The following is a 14,581-nucleotide window of genomic DNA, read 5'->3' as shown; positions in this document are numbered from 1 at the left end:
TCTGCCAAGCTTCGGCTGTGGCTCCTTCAGACACACCCTGAGCTAACGGGTCAGTCAACTTTAGAAGCTATGCTTCTCCCCTGCCAACACCAGCCAGTGTTTATCGCGGCAGGGACTTATTGATAAACACACGGCATTTTATATACAGCATAACGCTAACACTCGCGGCCTGATGTCGGCGTCTAGGGCTGCTCTGGGTGCGTGTGAGGGGTCAGGGGTCATGCTGCATAAGCAAGTCCATTGATGTGTACAGGAAGGGATATTACAGAAGTAGCAACTTTTAGCATGAAAGCAGTTTAATTACTCCCTTTGCCTTGTATGGCAGTTGAGCTATGTGAATTACCATACAACCTGACCACAGTATTTTTTCAGGAACATAGGAAAATAAAACAGTTGAATAGGCTACTCAGAAAGGAACATTGTTAATAATTACATAACAATTAAAAAAGAATAAAAGTTGACAACATGAACATATTTTCATACTTATGAAGTAACCACAGGTTCAAAAAGGCCTCTCCTTTCAGAAGGTAGGTGTGTGTGTGTGTGTGTGTGTGTGTGTGTGTGTGTGTGTGTGTGTGTGTGTGTGTGCTAACTGCTGAAGCTTGGTGTCCCCATACTGAGATGGGTGGGTTGGGTCCTGAGGTAAGCACCAGTTTCACTTTGCTTCGATTAAAAGAGTCATACGATCGAAATGTGACAAAAAAGGAAAAGAAACGAAACACCTTGATATGATGACATGCTACAAAAGAAAGTCAGATGAAGGAGGAGTACTACAGTTGCCTCCAACACCTGGAACAACGTGTTCAGTATAGTCACCTAAGGCTGGGAAGGTTAATAGGCTTATCACAGTGCATTCATGGCTTAAGTCTTCACATTCACCTACTGAGGTTGTAATCGTCTCTAGTGGTCAACAAACTCCCCTCTTTGATAAAAAATTGAATAAGAAAAGCCCAGCATGTTCTTGGCAGTATAAAAAATAAGCTTCAGGGTGCCGTATAAAATATATTTATATCTGACATACATTATTCACTAATGTAGCAAAAAAAAAAAAAAAAGAAACCTAAACCCCCAAGACTACCTTGACCTTTTGAGTTTTTGGGAGTCTGGAGTTTGCTGGGTGCTGTTTGTAGCTTAAGGGCGGGTGGTGGCTATGGGATGGGCGGAATAGTGGGGGGTGTTGTCAGGGTAATCCAGGCATGATGCAGATCACAGGGATCTTTCAACAGCCATGAAATCTGGGCTCAGGCCTACAGACAGCACAGGCGGTCGGGGAGAATCGGGGGATTTCACAGCGCTTATCCTGAGAGGAGCAGCTGCATGCGCCTGCGAGTGTCGGAGCGGGCGGCCCCGGTCTGACCCGTGCGGCCGTCCCATTAACAGCGCTCCGCTGGCCCTTAACCTGGACGCAACGGCAGTGCGATCCGGGCCCTCGCAGCCTCTCTGGAGTCGTGCTCCGATTACAGAAGCTCGTGTGCTGTAAAAGCTGTTCGTCACTGATCGAATGCCGTGAGCTTGGCTCGGGTGTCGGGTTTCGACTGCCGTTTGTTGGGTGCTGATGGGCGAACGCTTGCTCTCCTGCATGGCCCAATCCGTCCTCCCGGACAGTTCTCAGGCTGCACGGGTCTGCTGTAAATATTAAAGGGAACAGCCATGCATAGTCTGTCACACCAGATGGACAGATACCCAGGCACCCAGATTATTGTGTTATGATCGGAATATGTGCGATGCCATCCCAGTTCTGAGCTCACAGGGCTGTTGGCTACTTTTTAATACATTTCAAGGCACTTGGTCTAATATCAAGGAATAAGTCTGGTGGGGACAGAACCTACAAACGGGGACTAAAGCTCTGAGCGTGAAAATAATTCAGCGTATATATATATGACACTCTGGCTACTCTCACTACACTGAAGGGAAATGCGACATCAATGCATAGAAGGGGTGAGATCACTTTACCAAAGTGCTGGAACAAACACTGTCTTCACTTAGTTGCTCCCTTTTACACGGAACAGCTCTGGCACTCAGCAAAGCAGGACACTGAGACACGGGAGATATCCAGTATTGCAAAGAGTATTTAAAAAAGTCCTCCAATTATTATAAAATCCCAAAGATGTGGCTTTTCTCATGTCCCGGATCCTGTCTCCATACTGGACAGAAGCCCCGCAAGATGTTCATATGTGCTTTTTTTTTTTCTTATTCTATATACACTAATACTACTTAGTACACAGGTTTAGGGTGTGATTGCAACTCTCGTTCAGACCTCTTTTCTTTGGCTTATTACTTACATACAAAAAAAATTAAAGAAAATAAATTAAAAAAAAAAAACCCTCTTTTTGGTGATCAATTGACTGTTTGGCTCGTCGGTTGAACAAAAAGGAAGTTGTTTTATATAAATACCGCACTGTTACGTGAATGTGTCCATGGTCTGGAGCATTTTATAAATAACGCAGTTCTCCTTTCAGGAACGACAACAAAGGAAAAAAAAATTATTTACTGCAAAATGTGCAGAGAAAGGCACTTGTTAGAAGGCAGCGCAGTCTGTGTGCATTTTCTTGGCCGACAGTCTCTGGCCTCCTTTGTCTGAGGTGCAGGGCCAAACAACGCTGAGGTGGGAGTGGAGACACTGCGGGCGGAATAGGGGTACACGTCATAGCCGGGCTCGGCGTCCGAAAGGCACGGTCGGGGTCCGGCGCTCTAGCTGGGGGAGTAGCGGTCAATGGTGCGGGCCTCGGCGTGGAGCTGCTGGGGAGTGGCCGGCATGGGCAGGATGTCCATCTTGTCGTGGGCGAGGCCCAGGTGCTCGGCGGTCAGCTTGCTCAGCGGGTAGAGGCTCTCCATGGCCTTGGCATCGGCCAGCAGGTGCTGCGAGGCCTGCGCCAGCAGTTCGGATGCCTTCTCCTGCTTCAGGCCCAGATGCTCGGCCGCGTACTTGCTCAGCGGGTAGATGCCCTCGGCGAAGTCCATCTTCAGCTTTCCGTCGGCCACCAGCCCACCGGCACTGCCAGCACTGCTGTGCATCTTCATGTGGCTGATGAGGTTGCGCTGCTGGGCGAACTTGCCGCCGCACACCTGGCACTCGTAGGGCTTCTCGCCCGAGTGGATGCGCATGTGCTCGGTGAGGCGGTACTGGCGCGTGAAGCGCATGCCGCAAGCGTCACAGGCGAAGGGCTTCAGGCCCAGGTGGCTGCGCATGTGGCGCGTCATGGTGCCGCGCTGCGTGAACTTTTTGCCACAGATGCTGCACGGGTACGGGCGTGTCAGCCAGTGGGTCTTCTCGTGCTGCCGCAGGGTTGCCGGGTCCTTGTACGTCTTGTCGCAGGACGAGCAGCGGTACGGGCGGATCATCTCGCCGATGCCCATCGCGTGCAGGTTCTGGCCCACTTTACTTTCCATGAAGGGGCTGTGGAGGCTGCCGGCATTGGTCAGGCCGGCGGGGCCGTTGCTGGCGCCGGCGGGTTTTCCCGTGCCGTTGCCGCTGTCCACCTCTGCCCCGTGGTTCAGCTCCTCCTCCGCGTGGGTCTCCACGTGTGCGTTGAGCTGCTCCGAGCTGGGGAAGCCCTTGTCGCAGGGAATGCACACATACAGGTTGTCCCCGAAGCTCTCTGGCTCGTAAGGCATGTGGTATCTTCCGCGGGGTCCAGGGGGCGACGGTCGGCCCTCGCTGCTGCCGGTCTCCTCGCTCCCCGTGCCGTTCTCGTCCTCTCCATCGCAGGCCACCCCACGACCGTAGCTTCCCTCGCTCAGGGTCAGCTTTTCCTCGCCATTCTTGTGGTGGTTCATGTGCTGATGGTGGGCCTCCTTATCTTGCTCCCCCATACCTCCGATTTCGTCCTCGTCCTCCTCGTCTTCGTCGTCCACGCTGCAGAGGAGGGGCTCGTTCTTCACCCAGCGGTAGATGCTGGGGCCATCCCTGCCGCGCTCCCCTGCCTCCTCGGGGGGCTCCGGGCTCGGCGGGCAGGGGTACGGCTCCTGGCCCTGGGAGCTGGAGCGCTGCAGGTGGGGGAGGTGGGGGGCGAGTGGCTGGCTGAGGAGGGGAAATGAGTGCGGCGTGAGAGACCCGGCACCTTGCACAGCCTCCATCTTCCCGGGGCCTTCACTCGGGCTGAGCAGGGGGCTCGCGCGACGGCTCAGCTCCCCTTCGGGCTCCTCGTCGGTGGGGTGGCTCAAATGAGGGTGACTGGGGTGCTGCTGGGACTGCGAACTGGGGCTCTTCTTGGAGAGGTCCAGGCCATAGATGGGTGAGCAGTTCCTGTCGTTGGTCATGCGCAGGCCTGGCTGTGGGGGCAGAGCCACCTGCGCTGAAGGGTACGGCCCCGGGCCCTGCGTGGGGGCATAGATGGGGTGAGGGGCTTGATCCTCCAACGGTGGGCCACGCAGCGCATGGCTGCCCATCACCCCACCAGGGAAGCAAGGTTGGATTACGGGAGTGGACACCCGCAGCCGGCCCCCCATCCCACTGGGGCTAATCTTACTGGGCAGAAATCGGGGCATGGGGTGATATTTGCCATTTCTCTTCAGCTTTTTCTTGCACAGAGCCACCAAGTCCAGCAGCTGCAAATAGCTGGCGGCTGCCAGCACTGCCCCGATATTGGGCTCCGTGGGACAGGTGGGGTCACCTTCGCTTAATCGTCCCGTGTAGATGTAGTCAAGAATGACTCGGAAGACACCTGGACTCACCATCTCATGGTCCAGGTTGATGAGGTTGTCGTGGACTACGAGGGACTTCAGGTAAAGGCTGCTGGCAGCCAGAATGTTCTTGTGGGCACGGAACAAGGCATTCTGCACCACTATGATGACATCGCACAGGAATCCTTTGGTGCGCTGGGTGTTCAGCTGCAAGAGCAGGTGCCTAGCATGACTTGGAACCTCCATGGCATCCAGCATCGTCTTCAGCCCACCACCTGAAATGGCAGCAAGGGAAATGGAAACATCATGCAACAGCCTTCGAGAGACTCTCAGAACACCGCTGAGTTTACAGGTAGGCCTAACTCAATGCATTACAGAAAAAAACACAGAAAGAGTAATATCGTAGAGGCTCTGGGGAGATATGGAAACAGCACTGTGAATGACACTAGAGTTCGGGAGGTCACGGCCATGGCAGTCTGCCTCCTTTAAGTAGGAGCATTGTTGAGGGTCGGGACAGCCGCGCCTGAGCCAGGGCCCCAAGCGTGTGTTTGCCTGGCAGAGCGTGAAGGTGTAAAAACAACAATGCATCTTCACCCACTGTTTACTTCTGTCCGGCATCAGAGAGATTTGAAAATTAAGCTCGATGAAACGCGCCTCCAAACGACTCTTTTGAAATCAACCATAAACGAAGGAGAGCGGGAACAGCGGTTTTGTGGTCCATGTTCAGAACCCGTGTTCAGAACCCGTGTTCAGAACCCGTAATAAAAAAAAAAAAGTGGTTGATGGAAAAAGAAAAAAAAACTGAGGAAAAAATGTCAATATAAATGTGTTTTCATATTGCTGTCTTCCTGATAAAGAATTCCAGAGGTGGTGTGTGGAGTTTTAAACAAAGTCAGAGTGAAGGTTTTGCAAGTGTGATGAACAGCAGGTATAAACCAGTGGGGACAAAAATGTGGCCAATAAAAGCTAAGACACTCACCTCCCTCTCAGTTCGGTCAAATAAGGAACTATAGACACACTTACTGTAAATCTTATCAAAAATTACAGGGCTCACAAATGGGATGTGAAAGCTGATCTTATATCAGCGTTCAATTTAGATGCTCGTTTTTACGCAGGATGTTAACCACACTTTCTCCAAAGTTTTTTTGCTCTGTTTGATGTACTAATCCCTTTTATGTAAACATCACAACCTCAGTCAGGATGTATTGTTCATTGCTACATTCAAATGCTCTGTCTGTGAGACGAGATGGATTGGCCAGGACCCCTGGGGCTAGATTTTGCTGGTGGGAAGAACTACACAAGAACTAAATAACTAAATAAATAAGGCTGCCACAATCATCCCGACATCAGTTCATCCCATCTGTTTATTTATTTGTATATAACCTTCTTACAAGAATAAGGAAGTCTGTATATCGTTCGTCCTTTAATGCGTGTCATCCAGTTTGTGGAAATTTCAAGCTTTTGAACAATAAATGAACAAAAGGCGCTGACACGACACAGTATTTTCCAACATGAACCAGTTCACACTCGTTTTACTTCAGTCGTGTTTAAGTACTCTAGGATGTGTGGCAATAAAACTGGATTATTTATTCTGTTTTTTTCCCCCACTCCACAAAGAAAATCGATGTGGTCCGACGGAAAACGCAGTGGCACGTAATGGTCATACGGGCAAATAAAAACCCGAGTTATCCCACTAGCGCTTGGGTCTCGCACTTTAGCTAAAGAGGGTGCTTCGCGCAAACCTGTCTAGTGTTCCCGGCTAGTGAGGGTGCGCAAAACGTACCTGCCGTCAGAGAGGCGCAGAATGGAGACAGCGCATAGAAAGGAAGTTAAGGCACTTTAAATGATGCACAAAGTTGCGCGCAAGTAGAACCCATTTGGCACGTAACAGACTGGTCGTAAGAAATATTCCTGTGATATATCTATAATTTAAAACATGAGAATACTCAGTCAGGTGTCACGGATGAACTGATACCCCACCCCAGAAAAAAAAAAAAAACGGTAAAACGCCTGTCCTGAGTGCACCTGTACCAAAGTGCGAAATTGCGCTGTTCCCCTGTTCGCATTAGGCTACAGTAAGATTTCACATCATTAGCAGGCAAGGATAGTCAGGGGTTGTTGTTGTTTTTTTTTCATTTTTTGCAGTCAAGTACTTGTTTCTTTGACGAGGTTTTTATTATATAAACCTATATATGCGTTTAATAATATTACGTGATTTTAAAATAATAGAATTAGACATGGCTGTATATTCATAAATGCAATGCTGAAACACAATTGACTATTAAAATTACATTGTACTCTATAATTCTGCAGTCACAGACAACAATTTCCTTGACACAGAAGCGATATTATGCGTAGGAATCACGATGCACCCCTGCTATTCACTCCTGGCCGTAGTTGAAAAAAAAAACACCTCTCAGTAAAAAGGACACCACAGTGTTTTCCATTCTTATCTCGACCCCTGATGCCCGCGAACTCGTCTCATTATTTGCAGGTGTATTTTAATGTGAAGGGACCATTTTTGCATTTTTTTTTTTTTTTGAGCGCAGTCGCTTGGGAAAACCATGAAGAACAACTATGACTGCCTGGAAAGTCATAGGTTTTTCGTTGAACTGTCCTCAGCGAATATTGTGTGTGTGGAAGAGATTCTGTGAACTGCTGTTAAGCAGACTGTTCAAAGTAAGTGTGCTAGAGTCGTCTTGTTTCTGGGAGTAAAGAGACTCAAAATAAAACAGGACCAATCAGCAAAGCAACCGGTAATATCAAATTTTACTTTTCCATTGTCGGTTGAAGCAAAATACATCCGCTCTTTTCTTTATCGGGCGCTCAAACCATGAAGTCAAAAAGGAAGCGGTAGCACAAGTAAATCATGTTTAAAAACCTTTGTTTGAACACCACGCGTAAACAGTTATATCCTCTCGTGTACATCGTCTTGAGGGCCTCGCCTGTACATCTCAAAACGGTGATTAGATGTATATCAGTCTTTTCTCAAGCTTATTATGGCCTACAATACGCTTCTAATAATTGCATGTTGGCCTTTCTCGTGGGTTTCTAGTAGACCGCTTAATTTATCTAAAACCAAAGTCAAAGTAAAATGTAAAAACTACGTGGTCCCAAAATCTCATTTCAATAATACGTCTTCCACTACATGTTGCATTTAAGAAATGGCTCACTTTAATAGACGTAATAAATTGTGAACACAGAGTCTGTCTTTAGGATCTAGTAGTCTCAGATTTATTGAAAATGTCAATACCCATATCCGTAATATATGGTCTGAATGTGAGGGAACGTTTGCTATATTTGGTATGGTACATCGTCTTGGTTTAAGACTGTCCATGGGTCATGTTTTAGACGGTTTGGTATTCATTAGCCCTGTGTTTTGTCTGCGATGTCACTTCTTTGGTTTAGGGGTAAGGCAGGGTTTAAATTGAGGGGTCTGCTCGTTCGCAGTACACCCTATGACTTCCCCTCTCCCCGCCCTCGGTCTGTCAGATCTTCACCACAAACGAATCCTCCCTTAGAGATTTAGGCTATCCTTCACTTTACCGAATTATTGACGGAGACCTTTTATGCATGTACAGCAATTCATATCTTGCTTTATATACTTATATATATACTTATATACTTTATATAGGTTTTCATAATTTTGTATTCAGCCTCTGAAACTTTTCAAATCTCACTTTAAGATGGCTAAAAAGGTGAGCTGAACATAAAAGTTAAATGACGTGATAACATGAGTATTTCATTTGTTTTCTAATGTGTATATTACATTTTTAGGCCTAAACAATAACCAAGTTATTTAGTCTGGTATATTACGAAACATGGCATGAAAAGTTATCCTTTATTGCTCTTTGACGTGCTAAACTAATTATTTGTTTATGAGACCACAACAGCATAGGCAGCGATGGATTAATTTATGACAAAGCTCCACCAGCGCCTCACAGCGTATCCTCAAAAGCGATCTGACACAGTGAACGTACACATACGACCTTTCAGGACGGTTTTTTGTTTTTGTTTTTGTGTGTGTGTATGTGTGTGTGTGTGTGTGTGTGTGTGAGAGAGAGAGAGAGAGAGAGAGAGAGAGAGAGAGAGAGAGAGAGAGAGAGAGAGAGAGAGAGAGAGAGAGAGAGTGGAATCTAAAACTGCATCTGCATAAAACAGCTCGAGACCAGTTTATTCCCATACCGCTTGGTCCAAAAGACAGGATGGTTGCTTTTGGTGATTCCTATCGCGCGACTGATGAAGCGATTTAAAGGTGCAGCAACACGCCTGAACTTTCAGTCGAAGCGGTTCATGCATGAAATCACTGTTACATTCTGTGTCCTTATGTTATCCGTGTTTTTTTGTGTGGTTTTTTTTTTTTTGTTTTTTTTTTTGCATTTGAACATACGTTTCTAATAGATTCTAAAATTAGGCAGCGCCTCTTTCAAGTTTTCTCAGTACTGGACAGACAATTCATTCATAAATTCTGCAGGCAAGACAACCTTTAACTGTCCCGTTAATATAGTTTTATTGTCAACGACGAGATACCAGTTTTAAGTGGACGCATCCGTTCTAATTTCCTCAGAACCAAAACAGTTTAAAATGTCTGTGTTCTGGTTACGGAAAGCACTTTGAAAATCTAGTGAAAGACCCGAGCGTTTAAAAGCGCCCCGCCGCAGTGTCCTGACCTCCTCGGACCATCTTGTCATTTGCTGCTGTGTGCAGTTCCATGACTGTTCTGGTTAAGTTATGCATTGAATTCTACCGTTACACCAAAAAAAAAAAGAAAATCAACCTACAGTAAACATAGCCTGTAATTTATATGTTTTAAATAAAAGTCCATTTTTTCTTGATCTCACCCACACCATCTGGGTCCAAGTCACTGTCACAAGGTTTGGTAATACAATTAACATATTTTCCTGTCTTACACCGGATTCCCTCAAGACAGATCTGGAAGCTGCGTATGCCATCCTGGTTAAATATCTTAAATAATTCATAAGTCCACTAAATGATTTTGTTTTGACACTAGAACAACAAAAGTCAGTTAGCATCCCTCATAGGCCAGTCTCATATGTGCTTTACCAACAATTATTAATAATCCAAACAAACCGAAAGATTTTCACTCAATTTTACCATGGCGTTCTCGTTACTGTCCGTCTCTTTACCGGGCGAGCTAGAATCGCCGATCTCTGAAACCGAAACGTGTGCAAATGAAACAGCATGCATTCTTACTTAACATCTAGTCTGTGTTGTGACCCCGCTTTGACGGGCAGCTAGTCCTGAAATAAGAAACCACGGAAGATACACCACAATACACTAAAAGAATAAGGCTGGTGTCCTGTGTTTCCAAACACCTTAATTAGCTACCTACTGCCATCTCTGGAGCTGTGGGCTACTAACCCAATTACGAATATAAACTTGGTAGACAATTATGTCATAATAAGGTATGCTAGAATACAGTAGAAATAAGGCTATGGCTATTTTAAGTCTTTGGAACAACGCTGTAATTAATTTTGTCTAATAATATAAAGAATAGCCCACTATGTATGTCTTGTTTGCAATAAAGAATAGGCTCTTTAAGATTTAGATTCTTTTTCTGATTTGGGCTACAGTTTACACAGAAAACAAACTAAACGTGAGAATTAATGTAAGAGTGTCAAATATCAATTTATCGCAGGATTATTAGAAACAGTTAAAGCGTTAAAGAATAAGTTACAATGTACAGAACGACATTAAAATCGATAGAACCACGTTAAAGTCGCCTGTAACGTTACCTGGATGCCCGAACTCTTCTGCCATCCGATCTAAGTCGCCCTTAATGATCATCTCAGCAGTCTTTTGGAGTCATTTCTGACGTTTCAACTTTGAACTGCCAGCCTCCAAAAACCATGCCAGTTTTCCGTGCACGACTGCCAACTCTTTTTTATTATTAATTGCTATGAATTTCTAGTTGCTCGCCCTGCCTCCTCTCTCTCTCTCTCTCTCTCTCTCTCTCTCTCTCTCTCTCTCTCTCTCTCTCTCTCTCTCTCTCTCTCTCTCTCTCAGGATTGTCTACTCGCTCTCCACCTCTCACTCCTCCTATAAAAATACGTGCTTACTCCAGCATCAGTTTCCTTCGATTTAAAAAAAATTAATAATTTTAGTAATTTCCTTGGCTATTTTTGTGTCGAAGCAATAACTCGGATAGAGACGATAATGGCAGGCTCTTCGAGGCGTAAGTGTTTTAGCACCCCGCGTGATGTCAGTCTATAATAAAACTAAAAGGTAATGCTGAGGGCAGGAACTTACAGTGACCCCAACTTGAACTTTACAACATGTCGTTTCTTCTCTTAAAGAGACAGGCGTTTTCTATATATTACACCCTTTATGTTTTCTTAAAAGATAGCGGGAGGGGGGTTGGGAGGTGTCGGGAGTCATCGCGAAAAGAATCAAGCGTTTTCACCTTAGTCACTATAAAAACGATTGTGATGGTTTACTTCTCTATGATAAACAAATCACGTAAATTCTGGACAGCCAGCTACCTAGGTAGCAAGTTGCCTTGCGCCTAAACCCTTGCCTTAATAAAGACGCTTAAAATACTAGAGTTAGAAGAATTTGATATAATATATAGCCAAGAACGGGGATAATATCGTCCATTGTTTTAAAGAAAAGAAGTCTTTGTAAAAAAAAAAAAAGAAAGAAAAAAAAAAGAAAAAAGAAATATTCATATGTATGTTACGTTTGCTTGCGTTAATAGTCTTTTAGGCATGAAAATATCTAATTTAATTTAGAATTTAGAATATCTGTCAGCATTTACAATTTTCATGTAAATTGTGTATTTACATTATTCGTTATAAGTTTGGAGAGTCATATTTCTGAGTCACCTGACACATAAACGACAGCAGCAGTCATCATATGCTTTGTGTTGAGGGAGTCTGACATGACTGCTAGATGTACATCTAAGAGAGGCCTGTGCATACCTAACACATAACATATATAGCTGTAAATTTCAGCGCTAGTAATCCGTAGGGCACATATGAATAAAGTGGGTTTTGGTTATATAAAAGCCCGCTATCCTGCTGTGGTACTCAGTTGACAGATCAATGTGGAGTTTTATATTAAATTTTAAAAGTTCCACTATTTGCCTGTCCATATTTTGTTGGTGAAAGACTTCGTCAGTGACATTCAGTGACACCACACGTTAAATGTAATAAAGTTAGTGAGGTTAATAAAGACTCTGCAAAAAAAAAAAATCTAACATACTTATTAGTGTAATCAACAGAGTAACTGAATGCTGTATGACTTTAGCGAGCTGCTTTCCAACAGGAAAAACATTGCCAAGATCTTGTTTTGTTTTTGTTATTATTAATAGACCTGCCTATGGCCTACAATCGTGGCGATCCGTGTACTTTCAAGTAAATGAAACCCCTTAAATTTAAACCAAGTTAAGCACTGGAATTCTGATTCATTATTTATACCTCTATTTGTACACGAAGAGTAATTAAACCACTTTTAGCTTGTTTAATATTTAGTGATATCTGGCTCTTTGGGTGGATGTTTTAAACAATAGTTTATGTGTTTCTATTTAAAAAGCCGTTCTATAGACAACCTACATCAAATCGTAAAGATGGAATGCTTTTTTTTTTTTTTAACAAAAAAACACGCTAACGTCCCCGGTGGGAAACACAAGGTCCGGCCGGCGCTATTCCGAGCCGGCGCTATTACAAGCCACAGCTCCGCTAATAAAAATGCGCACCAGAACTCGCCCATTAGGCGCACCTGAACAATGCCGCAGGTATTCCGCTCGCCCGTGACAACTTTCCGCCTGCTCTACCCACCTCGGAGTCATGTCTGATGCCCCTTCGCCGCTGCTGTTTCCCTCCGTAGGATTTACCCATTCAGATATCCCCCGGCGCGTCCAAAATCCTCTCCAAAACACGATCTTGCGTGGCCGCTGCCAGCCTCTGGGATGTCGCTCCGTGCTCTTCACCCGTCCCCCTCTTTCGCCCTCTCCGTCTCACTCGCTTTTATTCCGCACGTGCTGCAGTTTGCACCGGACGCTTCTGAATCCGTTTGGACCAGTCCGTGCTGCGCTACCGAGCTCCCGACCGCGCGGGCAGCGACACCTAATGGCGGAGACGTGGACTTTGACAAGGGGCTTTGCTTTGAGATCGGAAACGTCAGTAATGCACACGTTTTTTCTCGAAACTTTGGACATATAACATAACATACCTTGGTTTCCAAAGGTTTATTTGTAGTTAATTTGACGTTACATCCATTGAGTGCTTTAAAAGAAGCTAACAACTCTCAATGATGTTAAAGGTCTCATTATTTTGGGTTTTCTTACGTCTTGCATTTAAATCAATTATATGGCTTGTCCTGGAGAACCTGGAGCTTACAGTTCACAGAGCAAAGAGCTCCAGCATGTGGACGCCGGCGTGATGCATTACTGATCGTTTCTGTCGCTGTTAACGAAGCCTTCAGAAAGGTTTCAGCCTCTCAAGCCAAGTGATGCGTTTCAGCAAACCCTTCACCTGGCTGCAGTGGCATCTTCGTTTTATTTAGCTGCGTCTGCTGCGGTTCAGCCCCGAGATCAAAGCGCCGACTGTAAGAAACGCTCACCTGGCAGGAGTCTGTTCCCGTCGTCACCTGCCCCGCCACCTTTGAATCTCTTTAACAGCTGATGAACATCCGTTCCAGGGCCCTTCCCTCTGAAGCGCCTGACACCGAGATGCTGCTCTTTCATTTGAGTGGTTCCAGTCACAGGAGCCCAGGCTAAAAGATGGGGAGGTGTTGTCTTTCACTTCCAGTTTCCCTTGATAAACTGACGATAACCTCGGTGACAGAGATCGGCAGCAGCTATACAAAGGACAGATGCAAGTCCACCTGCACCTGGTCTGTTTCTCGGTTCACTTTTAGCGCCAAAGTGCGGTCTACAATTCATAAGCCCTGTGTATGACAGAAACCGTGGTTAAAGATAACTCACAATAGGGCAGGAGCAATCATAAGGTGGCGCATAACGTCCTCCTGTTTGACCCTCTCAACCTCTGCTCCTGGACTATGTTGTAATGGAAGTGTTGTCATGCAGTACAATGAACACACACTCCAGGATGGTTCGTGTTTAGACACACCTCTCAGACTGAGAAGGCCTACCTCGTGAGCAATGTTGTTTTCAACCACAATGATGCAGATAATTAGGTTTTGAACAATTAAACACAATATCAGAATGTAAGAGTAACAAATACAATGTTAGAATAAAAAGTGATTGGTATTAAAGTTTAGAGGTGCCATTGTCTGTGTGGTTTTTTTGGGGGGGTTTTTTTTGGGCTGCAAAGTTACGCCTCATCACACGCCATCAGTCACCCATGGTCACCATCAAATGTTAACTTCATTTGAACTATTTTATGTAATCTTGGTTAACACTGATGTGAAATGATGAAATAATGATTCAGCAACGCACATTTCTGATTGGATCGTGTAAGCAGTGACTTAACTGGGTGAATGGAAGTGGCGCTGGAAAACAAGACACTTCCTGACAAGCTGGTGCTGGAGAAGCCATTTGGAGATAAAGCTGGCTCAGAGCTTCGGCCGCCACTTTCCTAAATAACACAACTTCCCTTGTTTTCTTGTATCTGAGTTTTTTCTAGGAGATAGATAGATAGATAGATAGATAGATAGATAGATAGATAGATAGATAGATAGATAGATAGATAGATAGATAGAAAGTTTATTTTCTGCTGTGAGAGAAAGACAGAAACCATGTTTACAGCTTACGGTTGTCTGGGTCACTGGGCTTAAAAGGTCCACAGTATTTAGTTTTAGTACGCCCTGGGAATGACCAACAACATTCTGATCAAGTTATCATCCCTCCATCAGAGCCTGGCACACAGTCTGAGGTCTGGGCCCAGGAAGGCCCGGGAAGCAGCGAGCAAGGGGCAAGCTGCCCGCCCCTATGCTCCCACGGACCAGACACCCGACCGGAGCGTCGTCTCCGAGG

General features: G+C 45.4%; 1 protein-coding gene across 3 annotated transcripts; it reads right to left on the bottom strand.

Annotated features, from left to right (window-relative positions):
• Positions 1 to 275: 275 nt before the first annotated feature.
• Positions 276 to 13,640, bottom strand: hic1 (hypermethylated in cancer 1). Of its 3 annotated transcripts, none has more exons than XM_026997752.3 (2): positions 13,207 to 13,640; positions 276 to 4,898 (listed from the first exon to the last, which is right to left on the bottom strand). In XM_026997752.3, the coding sequence occupies exons 1-2, from the start codon at positions 13,328 to 13,330 to the stop codon at positions 2,692 to 2,694; spliced, it is 2,331 nt and encodes a 776-aa protein (XP_026853553.2). In that variant the 5' UTR covers positions 13,331 to 13,640; the 3' UTR covers positions 276 to 2,691. The 3 variants fall into 3 exon arrangements, with proteins under 3 accessions (XP_026853553.2, XP_026853555.2, XP_026853554.2); XM_026997754.3 differs by lacking the exon at positions 13,207 to 13,640 and adding an exon at positions 12,423 to 12,699; XM_026997753.3 differs by lacking the exon at positions 13,207 to 13,640 and adding an exon at positions 10,380 to 11,185.
• Between the last annotated feature and the right edge of the window lie 941 nt (positions 13,641 to 14,581).

This window comes from Electrophorus electricus, chromosome 17, assembly GCF_041902795.1.
Source record: "Electrophorus electricus isolate QZ-2024a chromosome 17, ASM4190279v1, whole genome shotgun sequence".
Classification (NCBI taxonomy): Eukaryota; Metazoa; Chordata; class Actinopteri; order Gymnotiformes; family Gymnotidae; genus Electrophorus; species Electrophorus electricus.
The sequence above is the reverse complement of the archived record's forward strand: the minus strand, read 5'-3'. Positions and strand labels throughout refer to the sequence as shown.

Coding starts and splice junctions, on each gene's coding strand:
- hic1 (XM_026997752.3), bottom strand. CDS start 13,330: ATGAAAGAGCAGCATCTCGGTGTCAGGCGCTTCAGAGGGAAGGGCCCT. Junction 4,899..13,206: donor CGGGAACAGACTCCTGCCAG/GTGAGCGTTTCT, acceptor CTGCCATTTCAG/GTGGTGGGCTGAAGACGATG.